The sequence below is a fragment of the Aptenodytes forsteri genome, unplaced genomic scaffold (assembly GCF_000699145.1).
Source record: "Aptenodytes forsteri isolate BGI_AS27 unplaced genomic scaffold, ASM69914v1 Scaffold265, whole genome shotgun sequence".
NCBI lineage: Eukaryota > Metazoa > Chordata > Aves > Sphenisciformes > Spheniscidae > Aptenodytes > Aptenodytes forsteri.
In genome coordinates, this window is record NW_008796175.1 from 912,677 (window position 1) to 931,725 (window position 19,049).

Sequence of the window (19,049 nt, forward strand, 5' to 3'; positions counted from 1 at the left end):
TGAGACACTGAGATCGGTTTCTTTGTACTTTTAATGCGGGTTGCTTTCTGTTGGCATCGCTCATGGGATAGTCGGCTGGATGTACAGCCTCTGTATTTTCAGTTTCTCTATCGGCAAAGTTTAATCCTCAGGCTGCTCTCTAATGTTTGCTGGTAGGTAGCTCCATTTTTCACTTAAAGCTGGAAATACAGGTGAGGTTTTGGTTTTCAGTAAGCTCATGCCCACTTGTAGCTATCCCAAAGTGTGTTTATTGTGTACTTTTGTTAACCATTTTGTGATAGGTGGTATAACGAGCCTGATAAGGCATCTGTTCCTGCTGCAGGGTGAAAATAAACCTGAACACTGAGGACAGTATCAGCAACATTCCTGTTCCTGTGAAAATACCATAGGAGTATTCTGATTAGTTGTCTTTAATCTTTAATCAGATATTAAAGATTTTCTGATAGTTGGGGAAGCATATGGCAAGACACTGAACTGTAAGGCGTTGATTTTGATCTAGAAATCCCCACGTTGTTGGTAGCTTGGCTGGTGCTGAAAGAATAAGGGCAAAAATTATTCATGCCTGCAGTTTTGCAACCCAGCATCAACAATTTTGATCCAGCGAATTTGGCACACTGCTGCTGGTCTTAAATCTCTGGTTTAAAGTTCAAATACACAGTAGCAAATTAAGGGTCTGCATCTCATTTTTGGAAAGGACTTTGGCATGGATGCTCTTGACCATCATTTGCTTCTCTAAGGGAGTGAGGCTCAGAGGTTATTCTCAGCCTAGTGAAAGTTTTACCTCTTGTCTGGCCCGGGGGGGGGAGGCCATTGGTGTCACACTTAATTCACTGCTAACAAGAGCTTTGCCTCTAGAGCACATGGGTAGCACGCTTTCATGGTCTTTGGTCAGTCTTGCCCTTTTTCTGCTGGGGTCCAGCATGGGCAAAGTGGCATGCTGGTCTCCCCTCCTGCTTGCCCTGATGGCATGGTGAGGCTTTGGGTCAATTTGTCACCAAACTGGGTCCAGCTGAAGTGGGGTGAGTGTGCGGGGCTGCACTGGGGAGTGCGTGGGGCTGCGCAGAGCTGCTAGGTGGAAGCAGTGGATGTGGCCAGCAATGTTCAAACCTGCCAGCGCAAAGCCAGAGGAGATGGCATTGAATATCAATACGGGTTTAATTTAAAATAGCATTTGATTTTGCTTCTATTTGTAAACTTTTGTATTGTCCTCTCCTTTTTTGCTCTCCCTCTGTCCTTTTAACTGGATGTGTTCTAGCCTCTGGCATGTTGTGCCATTTCAATGGAATTTGCAGTGATGCTTTTTTTTTTTAATTAAAAGTAGAAGGTAGCTGCTAATGGTGCCCCCTCCTCCCTGTGCACGCGCGCACACCCCCACACCCACCCACCCACCAGCATGGGGTGCATCCTTTGACAGCCTGTTTGAGGCCCAACCCAACTTTGCACTGAAACTCACATGAATCTTTCCATTGTCTTCAGTCAGAGGGAGACACGTGAATCTTTTCATTGTCTTCAGTCAGAGGGAGATCACTCAGCTGGTGGCAACTTCATCCCCACTACTCTGCAGTTTAAAAAGAGCTTTTTAAGGCTGCTGCATTTTATGGGCGGGAATATCATACGGTGCCCACTGAGCCTGGCTTGATCTCACTTCAAATCATGTGTTGGCTACAGCACGAGTGAGATGCATGCAGGTTGCACGCGGCGGGATGTCTTGCATCTTTTCTGAGCTGAACAAGTCAGAACAAGCCTGAAGATCTCGTGCAGATTAATTACTGGTTCTGTGTACCTGTTTGCACGTACTGTGCCTTGGCCTGTTCCTTGTTTTAGTGGATGAGCTGCAACTGGCTCCCAAGCGTTTAAAAAGATGCTTGGTTCTGAGATGCCCTGACATTAGTACAAAGAGCTAGCAGAGGTAGTGGTGCAGGATATGGTCTTAACAGTTGGAAATGAGGGTACACAGCTTTGCAGTATTATGCAGCGTTCTTCACTGCACAGAGCATCTTTTTTTCTCATACCTCTTTTTCCTGGCTCTCATCACAGCTGTATTTGGCAGCTAGACATGGGATGCTTTGGGATGTAGGAGAGGAGAGAGCTGGTGATCATGTCATCCAAAGCAGACTGTGTGCATTGCAGGAGGGGGTGTATGGGGGTGTCTGTTCCTTGGGCACTGGGCTTTAGGCTTTGAAATTTCAGACTGTCTCATTTTGTAATAAATTGTAATGGTCAAGGACAAAACGTGAGGTCTTGAAGTAGATTGGATTTAAGTGGAAAAACACTGAATTTCAGGCTGAACCAAAGATCACAAAGTGTCAGAAAGTTCCCTCCGGGTGTCTTGAGGCTTCTGCTGCTTCAGGAGCTGTGGGAGAGGTGCTGTCCAGGGAGGAGCTGCCCCTCTGAATGGGGAGGGTTGGGGCACAGCCCCTTCGTTGGGGGTGTATTTGCAGCTGAGCTTTATAGCTGAACCTCCTTCAGAGTTAAACTAGGCTTATGCTCAGGGTCCTTACTGAGATCCAGATTTAGTTCACCTGAAGGATGGTACAAGCTGGTGCGTGGCAGAACCAGGAGGCTTTTAGGTCTGGGCTGACCCACCTGGCTTCAGATGAGCCCGCAGAGAAGTTACATCCATGGCATGAGCTGCCTTTCTTATGTAGCTCGGTGCAGACTGTCCCTCCAGACAACTGCCTGTGCTGCCGTTGCCCTCTATGTTTACTGGGGAATCAGGGAGCTGCCTCTGGGATTCTCTCTCAAGACTGGCCACACATCTTTGTTTTATCGGAGAGATAAAATTCCCCAAGTATCAGCCCTGCGGACATGACTCCCTTGCTGTCCAGATTGCTGCAGCCTCCCGCAACCTCTATTAACGTAGATGCCTTATTAGCAAAATGTATTCTGGCCCATTTCCTTTCCTGCAGATTTTTATCCTTGCTAAGACCCACAGCTTTGCAATGCCAGATTTGTGCTTACCAATATCCATCTCTTTATGCTTTTTATGCTAAACCCTCTTTTGGCCTCATTATCTGTGACTGCAGTTTCCACTAAGACCTCTGTCTGGGGTCATTCGCCGGGCATCCTTCATCTTAACCGCACTGAGTGACAGTGACAGTAACCCCCGTGAGTGTTGCTGCCTTAAAACTAGAACTAACTCTCCCATTAGCAATGCTGATGAATGAGCCAAGAACACACCGGAAACTTAAAAGCGACCCTCTGCAAAGCAGAAATAGTGCCCAGAGCTGCCCGGGCGGAGCAGCGGCATTTTGTTTTGCGCTGGAGAGGATGAGGGGCTGGGTTGCAATGAGTTTTTTTGCTTCATTTTGAATTCTCTGCCTGTGTGTGGTGCTGTGAATTATATCATTTTTACATCTTATTGTAAAGTGGCTTTGAGGTACCAGGCACGAAAGATGCCATCTACAAATACATTTAGCTGAAAAAAAAAAATTACAACAAACAATTGAGGCAGATTTTTCAGCCGTCTGCTGCAGCAATGCACCCCTCGTTGCTGGCAGAGCTCTCAAGCAGTCCCCTCGGCCTCTTCGGGTTACTGCAAAATGAACTGGTGGCCTTTTCCATCCCTACCTGTTGTGTTCCCTCACTAATAACCCCCTGAGGGCACGGAGCCTGCTCTCGGAGGGTGAAGTTTGCTGCTAACTGCATTATTCTTTCAAAGTCTCATTTGAGCGAGATCAGGCTGCAGCAGAAAGCTTTGCCGATAGCCTACGGCTACTTTGGCAGACTTACTTCTGTTTAAAAAGGTTGGGGGGGGTGGGGGGAGCAGAAAAAGCAAGCCAGCAGTTGGGGAATTTAGCAATTCTCTATGCAGGTGTATCTTTCTAACCTAATCAATTTTCACACCTAATTCTCTTCTGTGCTATCAGTGCTGGTAGAGGTGATGCTCTTAGGCACTGACCTGGAGAGGGTGACTGAGCCTGGTGGTTAGTGAGGATAATTTGGGGGCAATTGATGTGCTCTGAGTTATTTCTTTCTAAAGCTTATTAACTCTTTGATTGCACATATTGATTTGTATCACTGTACAAATAAACTTCATGCTGCTGCTCTCCAGAGCACCAGAGAGCAGGTATTTCTGTAGATATCTCAACTGCCTGTGCTGGTATTTAAGTCATCCTTCCTCTCTCTCTTCCCCAAGGGACAGCCCAAAAAGCAGGGGGTGAAGGGCGCTTGAGGACAGTGGGGACCACGTGAGGCGATGCTGGGATGGCTCTGACCAGCAAAATGGCACCAGTAGCTCAGAGCAGAGGGGTCTGAAAGGATTTGCATGGCAGATGCTGAAAAATGTCCAGGACATCCCTGAGCCTTGCTTCATGCAATTCCCATTGCTGGTTAGGAGCCAGAAAGCACTTCAGTAGCGCTTTCTACCTGAAGATTTTGGTGCGAGATTTTTCTTTTCAGTGAGTTGTGGAAATGCCCAGCTTACAAATTGCAAGGTGAGTGGAAAGTAAAGATGATGCACAAAAATGCATTAAAAGTATTTAGTCCTTTTTTTTTTGGTCAATCTAATGCTTCCCCGCCTCGTTTTGGAATTGTTGCATATCAATTTATTGGAATCCACTTCTCATAATCAAATTCTACTCTTCAGTTTGGCGACATTAATAAAGGCGTTGTGATTAAAGTCGAATTCATTTCATTTCTGTCTGCAAACAACCTATTGTTGAATGAGTCGCTTTAATATATTAATCAGACATATAATATAGCATTGTAACGAGGTTAAAAGTGCACACCGATTTCCATTATAAAGATATTCTCAATCAAGCAGAAGCTAATCTAATGCTGTAAGTCATTCTGTAATTCAATTGTACTAACCGCAGTACATGTAAAAACAAGATGTGTTACAACAAAGTCTCAAAAAAGCCCTGAAGATGTTTATATCTTTATAGAAAATAATGATTTACATTTTCAATAAGCCTGGTTTGTCTTTGGGAAAAATGTAATTCCTTTATCATGAGCAAAAATCTAATGGGAGTCTTTTTACCTTGTCTGCCATGTTTTGGGTAAATTATCTTGGTGCTGACCTTTAATTGGATTAGGCTATGACTGACTGTCAGGGAAAAAAAATAATATGGATCTGGTAGCTTCAAAACTAAGAAAAAACAACAGATGAAGAAAAAAAAAAAAGATGGAAAAAAGAACACAGGGCCTTCCTGAGGTCTTTTTTGGCCTTGAATGGATTAATTTTATCAGCAGCTAATCTCTGCTATGCTGAGATATTTTTACCACTTTCCATTAATAACAATTATAACGCTTCTATTTTAGGCTTTGCTTGGGGAGGTCCATGGCATCACCATGGGGAGAGCCTCGTGCACACCTCTCGAGAGGCTGGGTAACACGCCGTGGGGTTGGGCCGGGCTTAGCTGGTTATAATTGTTCTGCTGAAGATACTAAGCAGCTTAAAAACTCTTGAAATGATTTGGTAAGCTTTGGTGCCTCCAGCCTTGTTGTTTTAGTGGAAACTGGTCTTTGGAAAGAGAAAGGTGGATGGAGGGAGCAAAAGGTGGCTGCTGGGGGGGTTATTCCTATGGGGAATACCTTAAAATAAGTAGGGTAATGGTCCTTTGTAAGGGGCAGGTGAGTGGGGAGGACTAATGGGTACCGAGCCCTTTGGGGTCAGAAGGGTTTTCCATTCAGCAGAGGAAGGGAGGAGGGCATTTTATAGTGAAAAATACTGTTAGTGGCGTAAAAACCTTTGGGATGGTTTCAGTACAAGTGTTTATTGAGGTATAAATCTGAAAAGCTGTGTGTACCTGTGAGCGTGGTCTGCACAGGTTGCAAAGTGGGCTTTGCTTTTTACCTGCTTGTTTTGATATCACCAGTTAAAGCAGAGTTAGCAGTAAGCCTTGTGTGTTCTATTTTATATAAATATTACACTTGCTATTGGATTGCTGATAGAGAGAGAGAACTAATTAAGGAGATGGGATATCATCAGTAGATTTTTCTTCCCCGAGATTTTATGAGCAGTAATTTGAAAAGAGCCATATTAAAGTCATTGAGGAACAAGTTAATGCTGCGTTTCTAAGAATATTGCCCTTCTACTCAAAGATTATATTCAAGAATAAACAGTGTACAGTAGCTAATTGCTAGCTGACACATTATAATGGCTTTATACTTCCAAAATTGAATCGGTCTGGTTTAAAAAAAAAAAAAGAGGAAAAAGTCACGCAGTAACTTTTTAATTATTTAACGATGTATTTCTCAAAGAATAATTGAATCTCTGCTCAGGGCTGCAGGGGGGAAGTTAGACTGGTAGGTATTGACCACATTTGCAACCCAGCTGACACGGCTGCTGTTAAATAACCTATTAGAGGCCCTGTCTCCAGCTTGCTGGCTTAATGTTCCAGACTGATGGCAGGTATCTGTTTTTCCTCTCTAAATTAAGCTGCTAGGAATTTATTTCTCTCGGATTGTTCCTTTCTGCAGTGCCGTAGGCACAAACACGGTGTGATATTAAAACCCACAGAAATCTGTGAAGGAAACCAATTAACTTGGGGAAGGAAAATAACAAGTGCCTGGCGCTTGCCTGGAGCCATCGTACTGCCCAGCTTTGCCCCCTACTATTTCTCATCGCCCCAGCCTTGGTGGGGGGGGACCTCTGCGGGCAGCGGGGCTGCCCTGGGCTTCGCTTCCCCTGGCTGCTGGTGAGACGGGGCAGTCCCCGCCCCCCCTCTCCTCCACGCCTTGGTGGGGGGTGGCGACCGCGGGCAGCGGGGCTGCCCTGGGCTTCGCTTCCCCTGGCTGCTGGTGAGACGGGGCAGTCCCCGCCACTCCTCTCCTCCAAGAGAGCCGGAGCTTGCAGCCTGCACTGAACTTGGTGCTCTCAGAGGGGTTATTGTTCACTTGCTGGCGTTCTGCAACAGGTAGAGGTGCAGAAAGTAATTTTTTTTTAAGCTCTTGGTAGAAACTCGTAATCCCTCAAGCCAATTCCTTGCTTTGCTTCTCAGTCTGTTGGGATGGAGTAGATTTAATTGCTTGCAACAGGAGGGTCTTCTAGGGGCCTGCATTAGCAATTGTGCAAGTATTATAGTATGCACTAAAGCACAGTTGTGTAATTGCAACGTATTTTGCATCCTTAGCAGAAATGGGCTTCGCTACCTTGAGTCCAAATTTTCTGGCAAGTTAGATGATGCAGTGCTAATGTTGAAATTAGCTGGTTGAGTTTGGAGCATCTTCAGCCTCCTTGGGGAATCAGAGTCCCGAAGGCACAGTGGCAGCGTGGGATCAGGAGCAGCCATGCCCCCAGCCTCTGCCGTGCCCCCACATTAGCCACGCAGCATGCTGGGGGCTCGGGCCTTCACCAGCAGCCGGGCTCCAGGTGCTGTCGTGTTTTGCTCCTGAACCTGGCTTTGGTCAGTCTAGCACACTCCTGCTTTTCTCTGGATTTTGCTCCCGCATCTTCCCTTTTGCTCTGTTGTCACCTTTCAGGGAAGGCTGACTTCTCTTTCCAAGAATAAAGCCTTAGTTTGGTTGTCTAAGAAACATCATACTGCGTAGATCTAACTTAAAACCATAATGGGTGCATTAGGATGCTACGGGGCCCTGTTCCAGGAAATGTCTCCACTTGGGAAAACTGCATAAGTGTGTGCTGAAAATTAAGCAAATGCTTTTTCCTTGACTCTCAGTCAGTTGGCTGGGTTGGGTCCGAGCCCTGGCTGGGGCACCAGCCGCCTGCCCTGCAGTTTGCTGCCGAGGTCCGACCATAAGAACTGAAATACCAAATTAAGTGTTAAATACAGAATTAACAAAACACTGGAGGGAAACACTGACTTGGAAAGTTGTGCTTTAATTGCATGTCATGGATTATAAAGGCAGAAGGAACAACTGTGATCGTTTAGTCCGACTTCCTCTCTACCTATAAATAACAATAAACAGCCTTTTGCTTAAACACAAAGCAGCTTTCTCCAGTAGATTAAATGCAGTGTGCTGGGGATGCCAGAAAGAAGAAACATCTTGTTTGCATTATTTTATGTGGGTTTGAAAGGGCTCGACTCAAGCTGAGGTCACGGTTCCTTTGAGGGAAAGGGCATCCTGCACAGTGGAGAAGCTGGGTCAGCGCAGGGGTCGGGGATGTGGTGGGACACAGCGTGGAGGTGCCTCGGATGCTGTGGCACATGTATGGGACACTGGGCATCAGGTCCTCCTGGGGACAGGGTGGCATGCCCTAACGGGAGCAGTGATGGAAATGCAGTGGTGGTCTCTGACTGAATTAAGCTATTTGAACCCTGATGCAGCAGGGGGAAGTGCAGATGGGGATCGTCCAGCTTAAGTAATTAGCTCCAAGGACTGAAACTCTTGCGCTCCCCACTGCTCTTCTGAGCTGTTGCACCCATGCCCTTATGCAGGCTCCGGGGTAGAGCGTCTGTGTAACTATGTGATGCATCAGACCTGCCAGCTCATGTGTAAACTCTGTCACACCAATGCATGTGGCTGCGTGGGGACACATCCTGCTCCTTGCCCTGAGGAACCAGCACGAGTTAGCTCTTGGGTCACACTGAGGCATGAAGAGCACCTTGGGCAGCAGCTGGGGTCTGTGGGGGCAACTGTGCTGTTGGCTCCTCTTCCATCAAGTCTTGAGCCCTCTCTCATTTTTCTCTCGGTCACTGGTCAGAGCTGTCTTTGCAGACAAGAAATGAGGCCAGGGAGGGGGCACCCATCGGTCTTCCTTGGGCCCCGTGTTCCTGCTGTGGTGCTGAGCTTCTGCAGAGTGTCTTGTGATGCTCTACATGAAGGATGTGATATAAAAATGAAGTTATATTTCCTTCTAAAAATGCCTCTTTCATGCCTCCTTGGTCTGCAGGAGTTTGAAGACCTGGTCTTCAAACCAGGTGGTGATGGTCTTCAGTGTCATCTGTTCTGGTAGCTGCAGGGGTCCCTGAGCATTTGTAGCGCGTTTGCAGCATGTGTTGGGTGTCACCGCGGGCACTGGTGTGACAGGCACTCTGTTATTCTAAGCATTAGTGTTTGTGTGCATTTTACACATCATAGTGTTGCATTATTTAAAGGTAATGCATTATTAAACGCTCTTCTCGGCACGGAGAGTAGGTCACTTCCTGCGATTCCCGCTGCTCTGCGCGAGTGAGTTAGGATGTTGTCCCTTATGTAATCCTTGCAAGGTGCTGTCTGAATAATGGAAATCGTAATGCTATAGAGCTGATTAATAACATTTAGTACTCCATTAATGAGGAGTCTTAGTGAAATGTGCGTAGAAGACATCTGTGTTATCATACCCAGTTTGTTCCTTCTGCTCGAGTGCCTGGAACCAGAAGAACAATCATTACTTAGTTAATAATGATGTGCTTCCTAAAATAAAGGCTTGTAAATTCATTTTTATGCCGATAATCATATTTTCTGCTGTGAGAAGGGTGAAGGAGCAGGGAATTGTCTCTTTCCCATCTTCCTGACAAAATGTATATAATGATTACAAGCATATAATAAGAGTGTTTGTCCTAGCTAAGTGTTTCTTTGCTTCTGTTAATCAGCATTCGTTTGAGAGAGTGGCGTGCAGTTTGTGGAAGGCGATGCAATCGCTGGGGTAGTGTGGCAGATTTAAATCAGTAATAAAAGCCCTGGGGAAATTAACAAGACAAAACATTAACCACAGACTAAACATTAACATACATTAGCATTTTTATTACACCTGTAGAAATGGTAAATGTGCTTGGTTACTACTATTAAAAAGTTTATGTTCTATCCCACATCATTGCAATGTGTATTTTTGGTTTAAGCCCTTTAGAATTTAATTAAGCAGATTTCTATAGCAGCGCTTGAGTAATAGGCTTCAGGTTCACTTTTACGGTGACTTTGAAGATAAAGAACGCATTTGTGTCCCACTTATAATGCTAATAATACGTGTGATGTTTAGCAGAGTAGGTTGTGAAAAAGAATTCGGGAAGAAGCACCAATGCAGGCAGCTGTGTTACTGAGCCTAACTGGTCAAACTGGGCTCCATCGTTGAACAGTGTTCAGTGGGCACCAGTTGGTTCCTCTGAAGGCAGCACGTTCTGTTGAGGTCTGTGGTCATCTCTTCTGTGCGTACCGTAGCAAATCACCCTTTCAGAGGCTGTGTTCAAATCAATTATAAGAGTTAATCGCTTTTCAGTTTAATGTGCAGCTTCTCCCAAAGGAAACTCGGGAATAGGTATAAAATGACATACGTGAACTCCAGAGAGCAGAGAAGATTGTGGGAGGAGATCTTCAAAAATGAGGCCATCCCCTTGAGGAAAAAAAAAAAACCACCTGTGTCTTCCTGGAGAATGAATCTATAAGCAGAAGAGTTCACAGAGAACACAAATGGAAACTCCATGTAAAGTTTAAGCAAAGGTCAAATATAGCAAGCTCTCCTTTGGAGCAGAGTGGAGTTCATGGGCTGAATGAGAAGCGGCAGCAGCAGGTATTCAACAGTGTCTAATGCACTCTTTTCTCTTCCAAGGGGAAGTTGATTAGCGCTTTTTTTTTTTAAATCTTCTAGAAAATTACCTTTAAAATGCTCTTACTCTTAAAAGTGATGCTCAGATTGGCACTGAGGATCACACGTGTGCTGCTTTCCAATCTTTCCCCACCAGGATTTGCTTGCTGATGTGCAAGGCGAGAGGTTTTTGCCCCGTGTGGCTACCCTGCCTCATGCCTGGGCAGTGGAGCAGGTTCAATTGGTGGCCCCAGCACTGCAAGCGATGCCATCCTGTTGTGGCCGGGCTGGGGGTGCCCACGGGGACTTTGCTCTCCACCGGCTGCACCGAACCTGTGATGCTTTGCACAGAACCTGGTACTGTGGTCACTACCCTTTTGTTAACATAATTTAACCTTATCCCAGTGGTCCCAGTTTCCATTGTCTTGCAGGCACCCACGTGGACTAATCTCATGCTCTACACCCTTGCAGTCGACCCGGCTGGAAGTAGCTGTGGTGGCGGATCTGGTCCCTGGCTGCTCACGGTGCATCATTTCCATGCAGCCACAAACAGGTTCCCAGCAGTCCTCCAGCACCTCTTACCCTAAATTAATGGGGAAGCGTTAAAGCAGGCTGATAGTGCTACTCCATTAGCTTTGTCCCTGTGCTCCTCTCAAATCAATGTTCCCTCTAAAGCGGAGCTATTACGTGGCGTGCGGCTCCTGGGGCATCAGGAGCCAGCTGCTTTCCCATCCGGCGTGGGGACCATTAGCAGCCGGTGGGTCCTGAGGAGCTGTGGGGTCCCCCGGGAGCTCTGCCTGACCGGCGGGCACGGGCTTGCCCTGTGGCTGGAATAAAGAAATGGGGCGGTGGGTAGTGGTTGGCAGGAGGCAAAGCGTTCCCCTTGTGGCCCTGGGTCACGCTTGCATGGTGGAGGCTAATGAAATCAGGTAATTAGTGAGTTTGTGAATAAGCTGGGGCAGGGAAGTTTAGCTTCGGCTGTTAAAGTATCAGTGGCTTTGGGGGACTGTAAAAGTTCAGGGCTTTGGGAAGGTTTTGTTTGCCTTGTGTTCCCTCGTGGCAGTTTTTTGGTGGACTGGCAGATTCTCTTAAAAACAAACAAAACCCCAACCCCCATTGTCTAAAAACCACACTGCCATTTGATTTACTTATTCATTTTTTGTGGCATGGTGTTTCAAGCTGCTGCCTGTTCTGGGACTGTGTGTGAGACATGAAATAAGACACTGCACGGCTCTTGCACTGAATATACTTTAGATAAGGACTCGTGTATATTTACGATCCTGCTGATAGCATGCAGAGCCCGAGGAGAAGAGCCAGAGGTTCCATTCTGTTGATTTGGTTTGAATTTCACATTTATAGTTGTGTGGCGGGAGGCAACCACGTATTACCACTGTCGCTCAATGCTAGCTTAGCATGTGCGATTAGATATGCCGCCTTCCTTTTGGTTTCACTCTTGCAGGCATCCCACCTTGCCAGGGATCTGGCTGCCCTTGCTCTGCTGCTTCTGCCAAAGCCAGCGATGCCTGGAGAGCTGAAGCATCTCACTTTTTTTTCCCCCCAAGGTCTGAGGCTTGTGTTGTCCCTTCTCTGACTGCCCTACAGTGGCATTTTTCTGGACTTTTTAAAATTTGGAGCTCGCTTTAAAATAGCGGTGATTAGGAAGAGACTGGAAAACTGGGTTCATGTGTTCCTGAGCTTGCAGTGGGGACTCAAAAAGGAGGAAAGATTGAAACAGGATTTCTGAGCTGTTGTCCTAGGACTGCTTGTGGCCTAGCAGACTTTGGCAGATGGTTTGTGAAATCCTTCCCTTCCCCCAAAAGCGCACGCGATGCCGCCCCTGCAAATGAGCAGGCAATCTGTTACTTCTGCATTCTCTCACTTTAAATAAAGTTCAAATCTCAGCTGGGTTTTTGTTTGACTAAAATGTGACAATCATTTCACTGTGACTTTGCAAGATGGGCTGCAGGGTTTTTTTTTTCCTGAAAAGGTTAATCAGTCCTTGAATAAATAAGTAAGTAAAAACTTGGATGCACTGCTCAGACTTTCCAGCTTCTATCCATGAAGATTTCACCTGCTGTCCCATGTCGGGGCTAGCACGATCCTGTTTGTGGTTCCATCCCTTGCAGGAGCCCGTGGTACCCAGATACCGAGCGGGGCTGCAAGGATGTGGCTGGGATGCAGCTCCCATGCAGGAGCTGGGAGCAGAGGGGCTGCAATACCTTTGGTGCCGGGTGGGAGATGAGGCAGCCCTGGTCCGCCCGGCTGCTTTGCTGTTTGAAGTGCCATTGTTCGTGCTGTCGCTCGGGCCCTCCCCTCATATTCAGCATGTCTCAGCATCCTTGGGGAAAAAAGCCTTGATCCTGGACTTGCTCTTCTCTCAGGGTTCAATAGGCTTCGCCAGCTGAAAGGCAGGCTTTGGAAAGGAAAGGGGAGGCTTTTCACAGACCTGGGGAGAATCAAAGGGAGTCATCACAAGCGGCAGCTTAAAATATCCAACCTTTTCCTTCTTCTCTCCCCCGCTTTATGTGCCCGTGCAGAGCGTAGATGCAGCGATGCTGCATTTGTGGCATCGCTTGTTATGTGCCCTCCGTCCTGTTGCGTTTGCATACCTTGTGTTTCCCTGGGGCAGTTTCGTGGCAGGTCTCATCTCTGACCTCCCCACGGGCTCAGAGGGCACCTTTGGGGTGTGAGGTCTGCAAACCCCCGTGCATCCTTGTGCTCTCCTGCCAGTCTGCCTGTTGCAGGGACAGTGGCACCAGCCAGCACAGAGAGAGCATGGGACGTGCAGACCCATTTTGCAGCGGTAGGGTCTCGGGTGTCCCAAATGCCCTTGTCTGGGTCTCCTGCTGCCCTGTGGTTTCCTTCTAGCCCTGGCTGCCTGCATTGGGGGATTACCTGAGAATTTTATGGGAGAGCAATGGGTGCTGAAGGAAAACCGAAAAGGCAAAGAAAATAGCCTAAAACATGGTGTTTGTTTTTCTTACTCCCTTCCTCCCTCTGTTTTTTAAGCCTGCCACATTATTTAGGGAGGGCAGTAGGGCTGATACATTCTTCTGCAAGACTTAGGTTTGGCAAGGGAGAGAGGAAACACAGCCAAGGGAGGGCAACGGAGACAAAAAATGGGTAAGATGCTGCAGAAACTGCTCCCCAGGCAGCTGCAGGAGGAGCCGCTTTGGCAGAGGCAGCCGCAGGTACAGAAGGGACGGGTGGCAGCATCTCTTCCCACCGCGCTGTGAACCAGAAATGGCAGTGCCTGGCTCCCCGGAGGTTTCTCTTTTACTCTTCATTGTATGGCAGCCTGAGCAAACAAACTGTGCTGCTCTTGATAATGAAGGAGGTGACATTACTAATTTATTTGCCCACCCAAATGCAGGATGTAATAGAACAGAATAAATCTCTTCTCTTTACGCATCAGATGCTTGTAGCTTTGGGCAGCGAGTGTGTGCTTTTAGCTGCTGGTGTGTGGCTAACTCGGAGTTTAGCTGGCTGTCTTGGTTCATGTGCCATGAGGATAAATGAGGTGCTGCGAGGAACCATTTTATGGGTACATGGCTGGTCCTGAGCCTGGATGCAGGTGGTGGGATGAGGCTCAAGGAAAGAGGGGTTGGTGTTAGCTGCAGTGCCTTTGTGGTCCTGGCAATCAGCTGAGCCCCCTTCACAACCCAGCATGGACAAGTCCTGCAGAATAGCACGGGATGGTTCAAAAAGCGTTTCCCAGCGGCATCGGTGCCTCAGGGGAACAGTTGTCCCTCGGTGGTCTCCCAGAGAAGGAGATGGCTGCAAATCCATCCACAGCATGGACTGCAACAGTGGCCACAGCCCTGCTGGCTGAGTCTCAGGGCATTGGCTGTGGGGGAGAGCTTTAATGAGGCATTTTGGATTCCTTCCCTTACTGCTGCAGCTGGTTACTGAATCATCTGTGTGCTAATGAGCTAATTTGTGTCATTAACAGAGCCCTGTTAATCAAGACCTCCCATGGTATGACTGGGCTGTAGCCATAATGCTTGCTTTATTTTAGGCCTTGATTTTTTTAATTAGTAATGAAGTGTATGATGCTCATCTCCGGGCACCTGCAGCGCAGGCCATGCGGATGCTGAGCTGCCTCGAGATGCAGAACTGGCATCTCAGGATTTACCTTTGGAGGGGAGGTGTTACCTAAAAGCCTGGCTAGAGCAGTGGAGCCTAGTGTCCTGAGATGCTGCGGCTTTCAGCGAGGAAGGAGTGTGGAACATCTTGAGTCCCCTCCTACCAACATGAGTTTAACCCGGCACAGGGAGCTCTGCCGGTCATGCCTGCAGCTCAGGGGTTTTGGCAATCATGGGCACTTTGATGCCCAAAAATCTTGCCTGAAGTTTCCTGCCTTCCATCCCACAGGGGATATTCGTACAAGAGTGGGGTTGCATCCCTAGGGGAGCAGTTTGCTTTCAGGCACTTGCGTGAGCTATGGGAGAGATGGAGTTGATGGGATGACTAACCAGCTCATGTGCAGGGGCCAGTGTGCTTCTCGGCTATTTTCCTGCAATATTTCTGGTCCCGACACTTCCTCATGCTGCTGTGTTTGTGTTTTCCAGATCGGCCGGTTGTGCGGCCACGCTCAGCAGAGGCAGTATCGATCAGCTAATTACCCCGAAGACCTTTTCATTGACAAGAAAGTCCTGAAGATGACTCACATCGAGCAAGAAGAAACTTTGTTGAGCAGGAGGAGGTGAGAATGCTCGGGCTGAGTGTGGTGCCTGTGGGATGGGCTGCAGGAGCAGTCGCCATACGGGATGGCCCCGTGGAAGCGGATGGAAGAGCTCCTTACTTCCCTTACCCATAAACCTGCAGCTGGTTTTGACTCTGAACATCAGAGCTGCTCTATGGCTGGCTCTGAAGTGCAGCGAGGTGTCTACATGTGTTTTCTCACCTAGTGCATCTATTTTTTTTTTTAACCTGTAAAACTGCCTCCTGCTTTTCATGTTTGTTTTGCTTTTTTGCAATGCACCAGGCACCCAGGTTCCAAATACCTTGTCTGGGTTTCTCGGGCACTGCTATAGTGCCAGAAATACTCACGGGTGTAGTTATAGGTGGAAATGGTTGCTCTAGCCTGAAGCGTTGCCTGTAACACTGTGTGTAGGTAAGGGGGACTCATTTCACTTTTTTTTGTGCAGTCTTTTACGGCAGTTCAGGAATGTTAACAGCCTTTTACTGAATATTTTCAAAGTGAAGCAGGTGCCTCCGCTGCTGGCACTTGCAGCCTGTGCTTCCTTCCCTCTGTAAATAGAGGCTGTAATTCAGTGGGCTCGTGCTGGTGTGTCAGGGAGAAGCATCTCCCCTCTGGATCTGAAAGCGCACCCAGAGATGTGTGGTGCCTTTACTGCTGTCTTGAATACAAGAAATATACCTGCGGAAGAGAAACAGGCAAGCTTGGCAATTTTTGGAACTGGGGATAGACTAAGTTGGATGGATTTCTCTTTAAAGAGTAACAGGGCCACATTCTTGATACAGTTCCCATGAGATACAGCACCAGGGCTTGCATTCCTCCGTTGTCTCAACATGTTGGAGGGTTACACAGCCCAGGCTCTGCCAGAGATGTCCTTTGAGGACTGTGAAGTCTAATGAAATCTGCTGTGATGAATTACGTGAGCTCATACCTGCAGATACGGAGGAGTTTCTCTCTTCCCCTCCCTGCCTGGCAGGGAGCTCTGCTCCCCAGGAAAGTTTTCTTCCATCCGTTCTCCCTAGCGCTGCTGGGGTCTGCAGGACAAGGAGCAAGGCAGTGCCTAGGATGTAAGGAGCTGAGCACGATGGGCAGCATAAGGCTTGTCCTACTCAGGGTTTGGTGTAACTGAAGACCCAGGTCTTGCCTCATTTTGCCTTTCAAAATGGTCTTGGTTGGACCTCCTGCCCCACCGTAAGCCCAGTGCAGGAGATGGCCGTAGGAGGTGGTTCATGCAGGAGGAGGAATGAAGCACCCCTCTAATTTGTGTAGGGGGGTTGTGGGCTGAACTCCCACCCTTTGGAGGGGCTTTGACTCCTCAGGCAAACCCTTGTTTATTGGCATGGACAATGATAGACGGGTTGGTGCTTGCGATACCCCTTCAGGCTGCGTTGCAGTGACCCGAGGGAGGACTTGGGTGACCCTTTGCCTCCATCAGCTGCCGGCTCTGCCTGCATGGGCTGTGTCAGTCCGATCAGGGCAGAAACAGGCTCCTCGTTAGTAAAAAGGCAGAGCAGAGCAGCGTGGGCTGCCTTCGCTGGCACTGGGGCGTCTTCTCCTTGTTTCGCCTGCCCCCAGCTGGCAGTCGGGGGCTTTGTCTGGAGAGGGAACCCCGCAAAATCCCCAAGCAAAGAGAAGCAAAGAGGGATGGAGGGAGCTGGGGACCCCCTCTGCACCCCAGCCTGCCTAAGCTTGCTCTGTCTGACAGCCTGGCCCTGCTGGGCAGCTCCCCAGAGCTAGTGGGGAGTGGAGGTGCCACCGAGGTCCCACCGCTGCAGGCACTAAGGGGATGTCCCCAGAAGTGCTCCCAGCTCGAGGTGCCGATCCCTCGTCATCCCTCCCGGGGAGGAAGGAGGCCAAGAAATAACCCCTTGCCAAAGGGGGAAATGCACTGAACCAAAGCCAGGAGACCATGAGTCCAAGTCTTACTTCCTCCTTCATATTATCATGCTCTTTGTGCCATTTAGCTAGTTAAATCTGCCGGTGTTTCCTGGTGACAGCTGCTGAGTGCCACCGGAGGGGCTGACCTGGGCTGGGGGGGACGGGCACATCCCGCTCCCGCAGGCCCTGTCCCCTTTCTGGTGGCTGTCAGCATCCCTGGGGTCAGCTTGTGTCCTGGCACCTCTGGACCGCTGCCAAAGGGGGCCTGCTGGGGACGAAGGTCCTTGGTGCTGGGAAGGGAGGGTGCAGGGTGGGTGTGCAGCCGGGTTCGCATTCCCTCTGCCCAGCGCAAGCGCTGCTCCTGAGGCTCCTCCTGCCTTCCCAGGGCAGAGCCATTTTGCTGAGTGTAACCTGCCCCTTTGAATGCAGACTGTGACCCCACGGCCAGCCCAGCGTACACCTTGAAATTGTGTATTTTCAACAGTGCAGCATGAAGCCCAGCGTTACCCATCTGTACAGGTCTGTGTTGAGAGTGTCTGCTCTGGTCTGCCACCAAAAATACCACCTGCCCTTGCAGGGGTGTTGGATGGCCGATGTCAGGCAGACAAAGTGACAAGGCTCTCCTTTCTTGAAGGGCCTCCATTGCCTTCTGCAAAGCAGAGGGGACTGCTGGCAGCCTGAGCACTTGCTGCTCAGATGCACCCCATGTATGCGTGGCCTGAGCCAGCAGCACCTTTCCTGAGGTGCTGTGAGAACACAGAGAGCGTGTCTGGCTTTGGTGTGCTGCATGGTTGGGCTGAGGTTCTGCTGCCCCAGCATCCCTCCTGTCACCGGTGGTATTGCCCTAAGAAACACGGATTCAGCCCTTGACTGAATAACATCAGGGGACAATGTAAAATGCTAGTTGAGGTCAGAAATAAGACCAATACTTCATGGTTTGTTTGCACCCAGCTGCTTTCTTGTATTTGTGTGACTACCTTCACTGGTTAAAATGCACCAACGCCATCTTCTTTTCCTCTTTTAATTGAGCACCATTTTTTTTTTTCCCCCCTTTCTTCCAGGGAGCTCATTACGAAGCTGAAGTCCCACAGCAGTTTTTACAGCAGCTTGCCAGAGTACATCTGTAAACACAGCTCTGCTGTTCAGAACGACACTCTTTGCTGGAATGGACAAGAAGTCATGGAAAGGTGAATCACATCTCCCTTCCTCTCCCCAGCACTGCTTATCTTTTGTTAACCAGGCGCAGGAGTGGTCTGTGGCCGGGACGCTGCTCGTTCCCTTAAGAAACGTTTTACAGAGCCGGTGTCCACCCGTGCTGCAGCTCAGATGGATGTGCAAAGTCTGCACGGAGAGGAGAAGTGGTTGTGTGCTGCCCTCCACTGAGTTTTCTGTACTCTGCTGTGAAAACCCTGCAGCCATGGCTGGTTTCAGTCGGGGTGGGTTGGTAGTGGGCGAGTCAAGAGAGGAGAGCAGCAGCAGCTCAGCGCAGCCGTGCTCCCATGGGAGCGTGCACCATGGTGCCAGGGGTAGCTCCTCCGGAGTAGCAATGGGGGCAATTGCCACCACGCACTGCGTTGGGGTGGGGATATCTCCAACCTGGCTCTGTGCAGTGGCAGCGGGACAGCATGGCTGGCACCCCCTGCCCCATTGAAGGAGTGACAAGGAAGACCACCATGTTGGGTTTCTCCTTGGCTGTGGCTCTGTGCTGGAGGAGGTCAGGACCACTGAGCTCTGGTGGTGCCACTGCTGCCATCTGACCATCTTCCTGCAACCGAGCTCTTGGCTGTCCTCTCTGGATGGAGCCATTCACACCAGGGTCCAGCTTGTGCCCTGGCTGCTTTTCCCTGCCCCACTCACCGGTTCTGAGGATGTCCTGGCAGTAACTATGAGGTTAATGAAGATGGTCAAATACAGGATTAATAGCGTAAAGGGGAAGGAAGTGTTAATAGAAATGGAGGTACTTTCTTGCAAAAAATGCCCCTCAGGAATGTTAAAGAATGTGGAAATAGAACTTGGAAATGTTTTTTTATAATTATACTCCTCTAATCACCCTACTTCCTACTT

General features: G+C 48.7%; 1 protein-coding gene across 1 annotated transcript in view; it reads left to right on the plus strand.

Moving 5' to 3' along the window:
- Positions 1-19,049, plus strand: part of GPC3 (glypican 3) — a 119,002-nt gene that overhangs the window by 69,183 nt on the left and 30,770 nt on the right. Inside the window, exons 3-4 of the mRNA XM_019474191.1 lie at positions 14,977-15,110; positions 18,047-18,172. Coding sequence (XP_019329736.1) covers positions 14,977-15,110; positions 18,047-18,172 — 260 coding nt within the window. The remainder of the gene's footprint in view (positions 1-14,976; positions 15,111-18,046; positions 18,173-19,049) is intronic.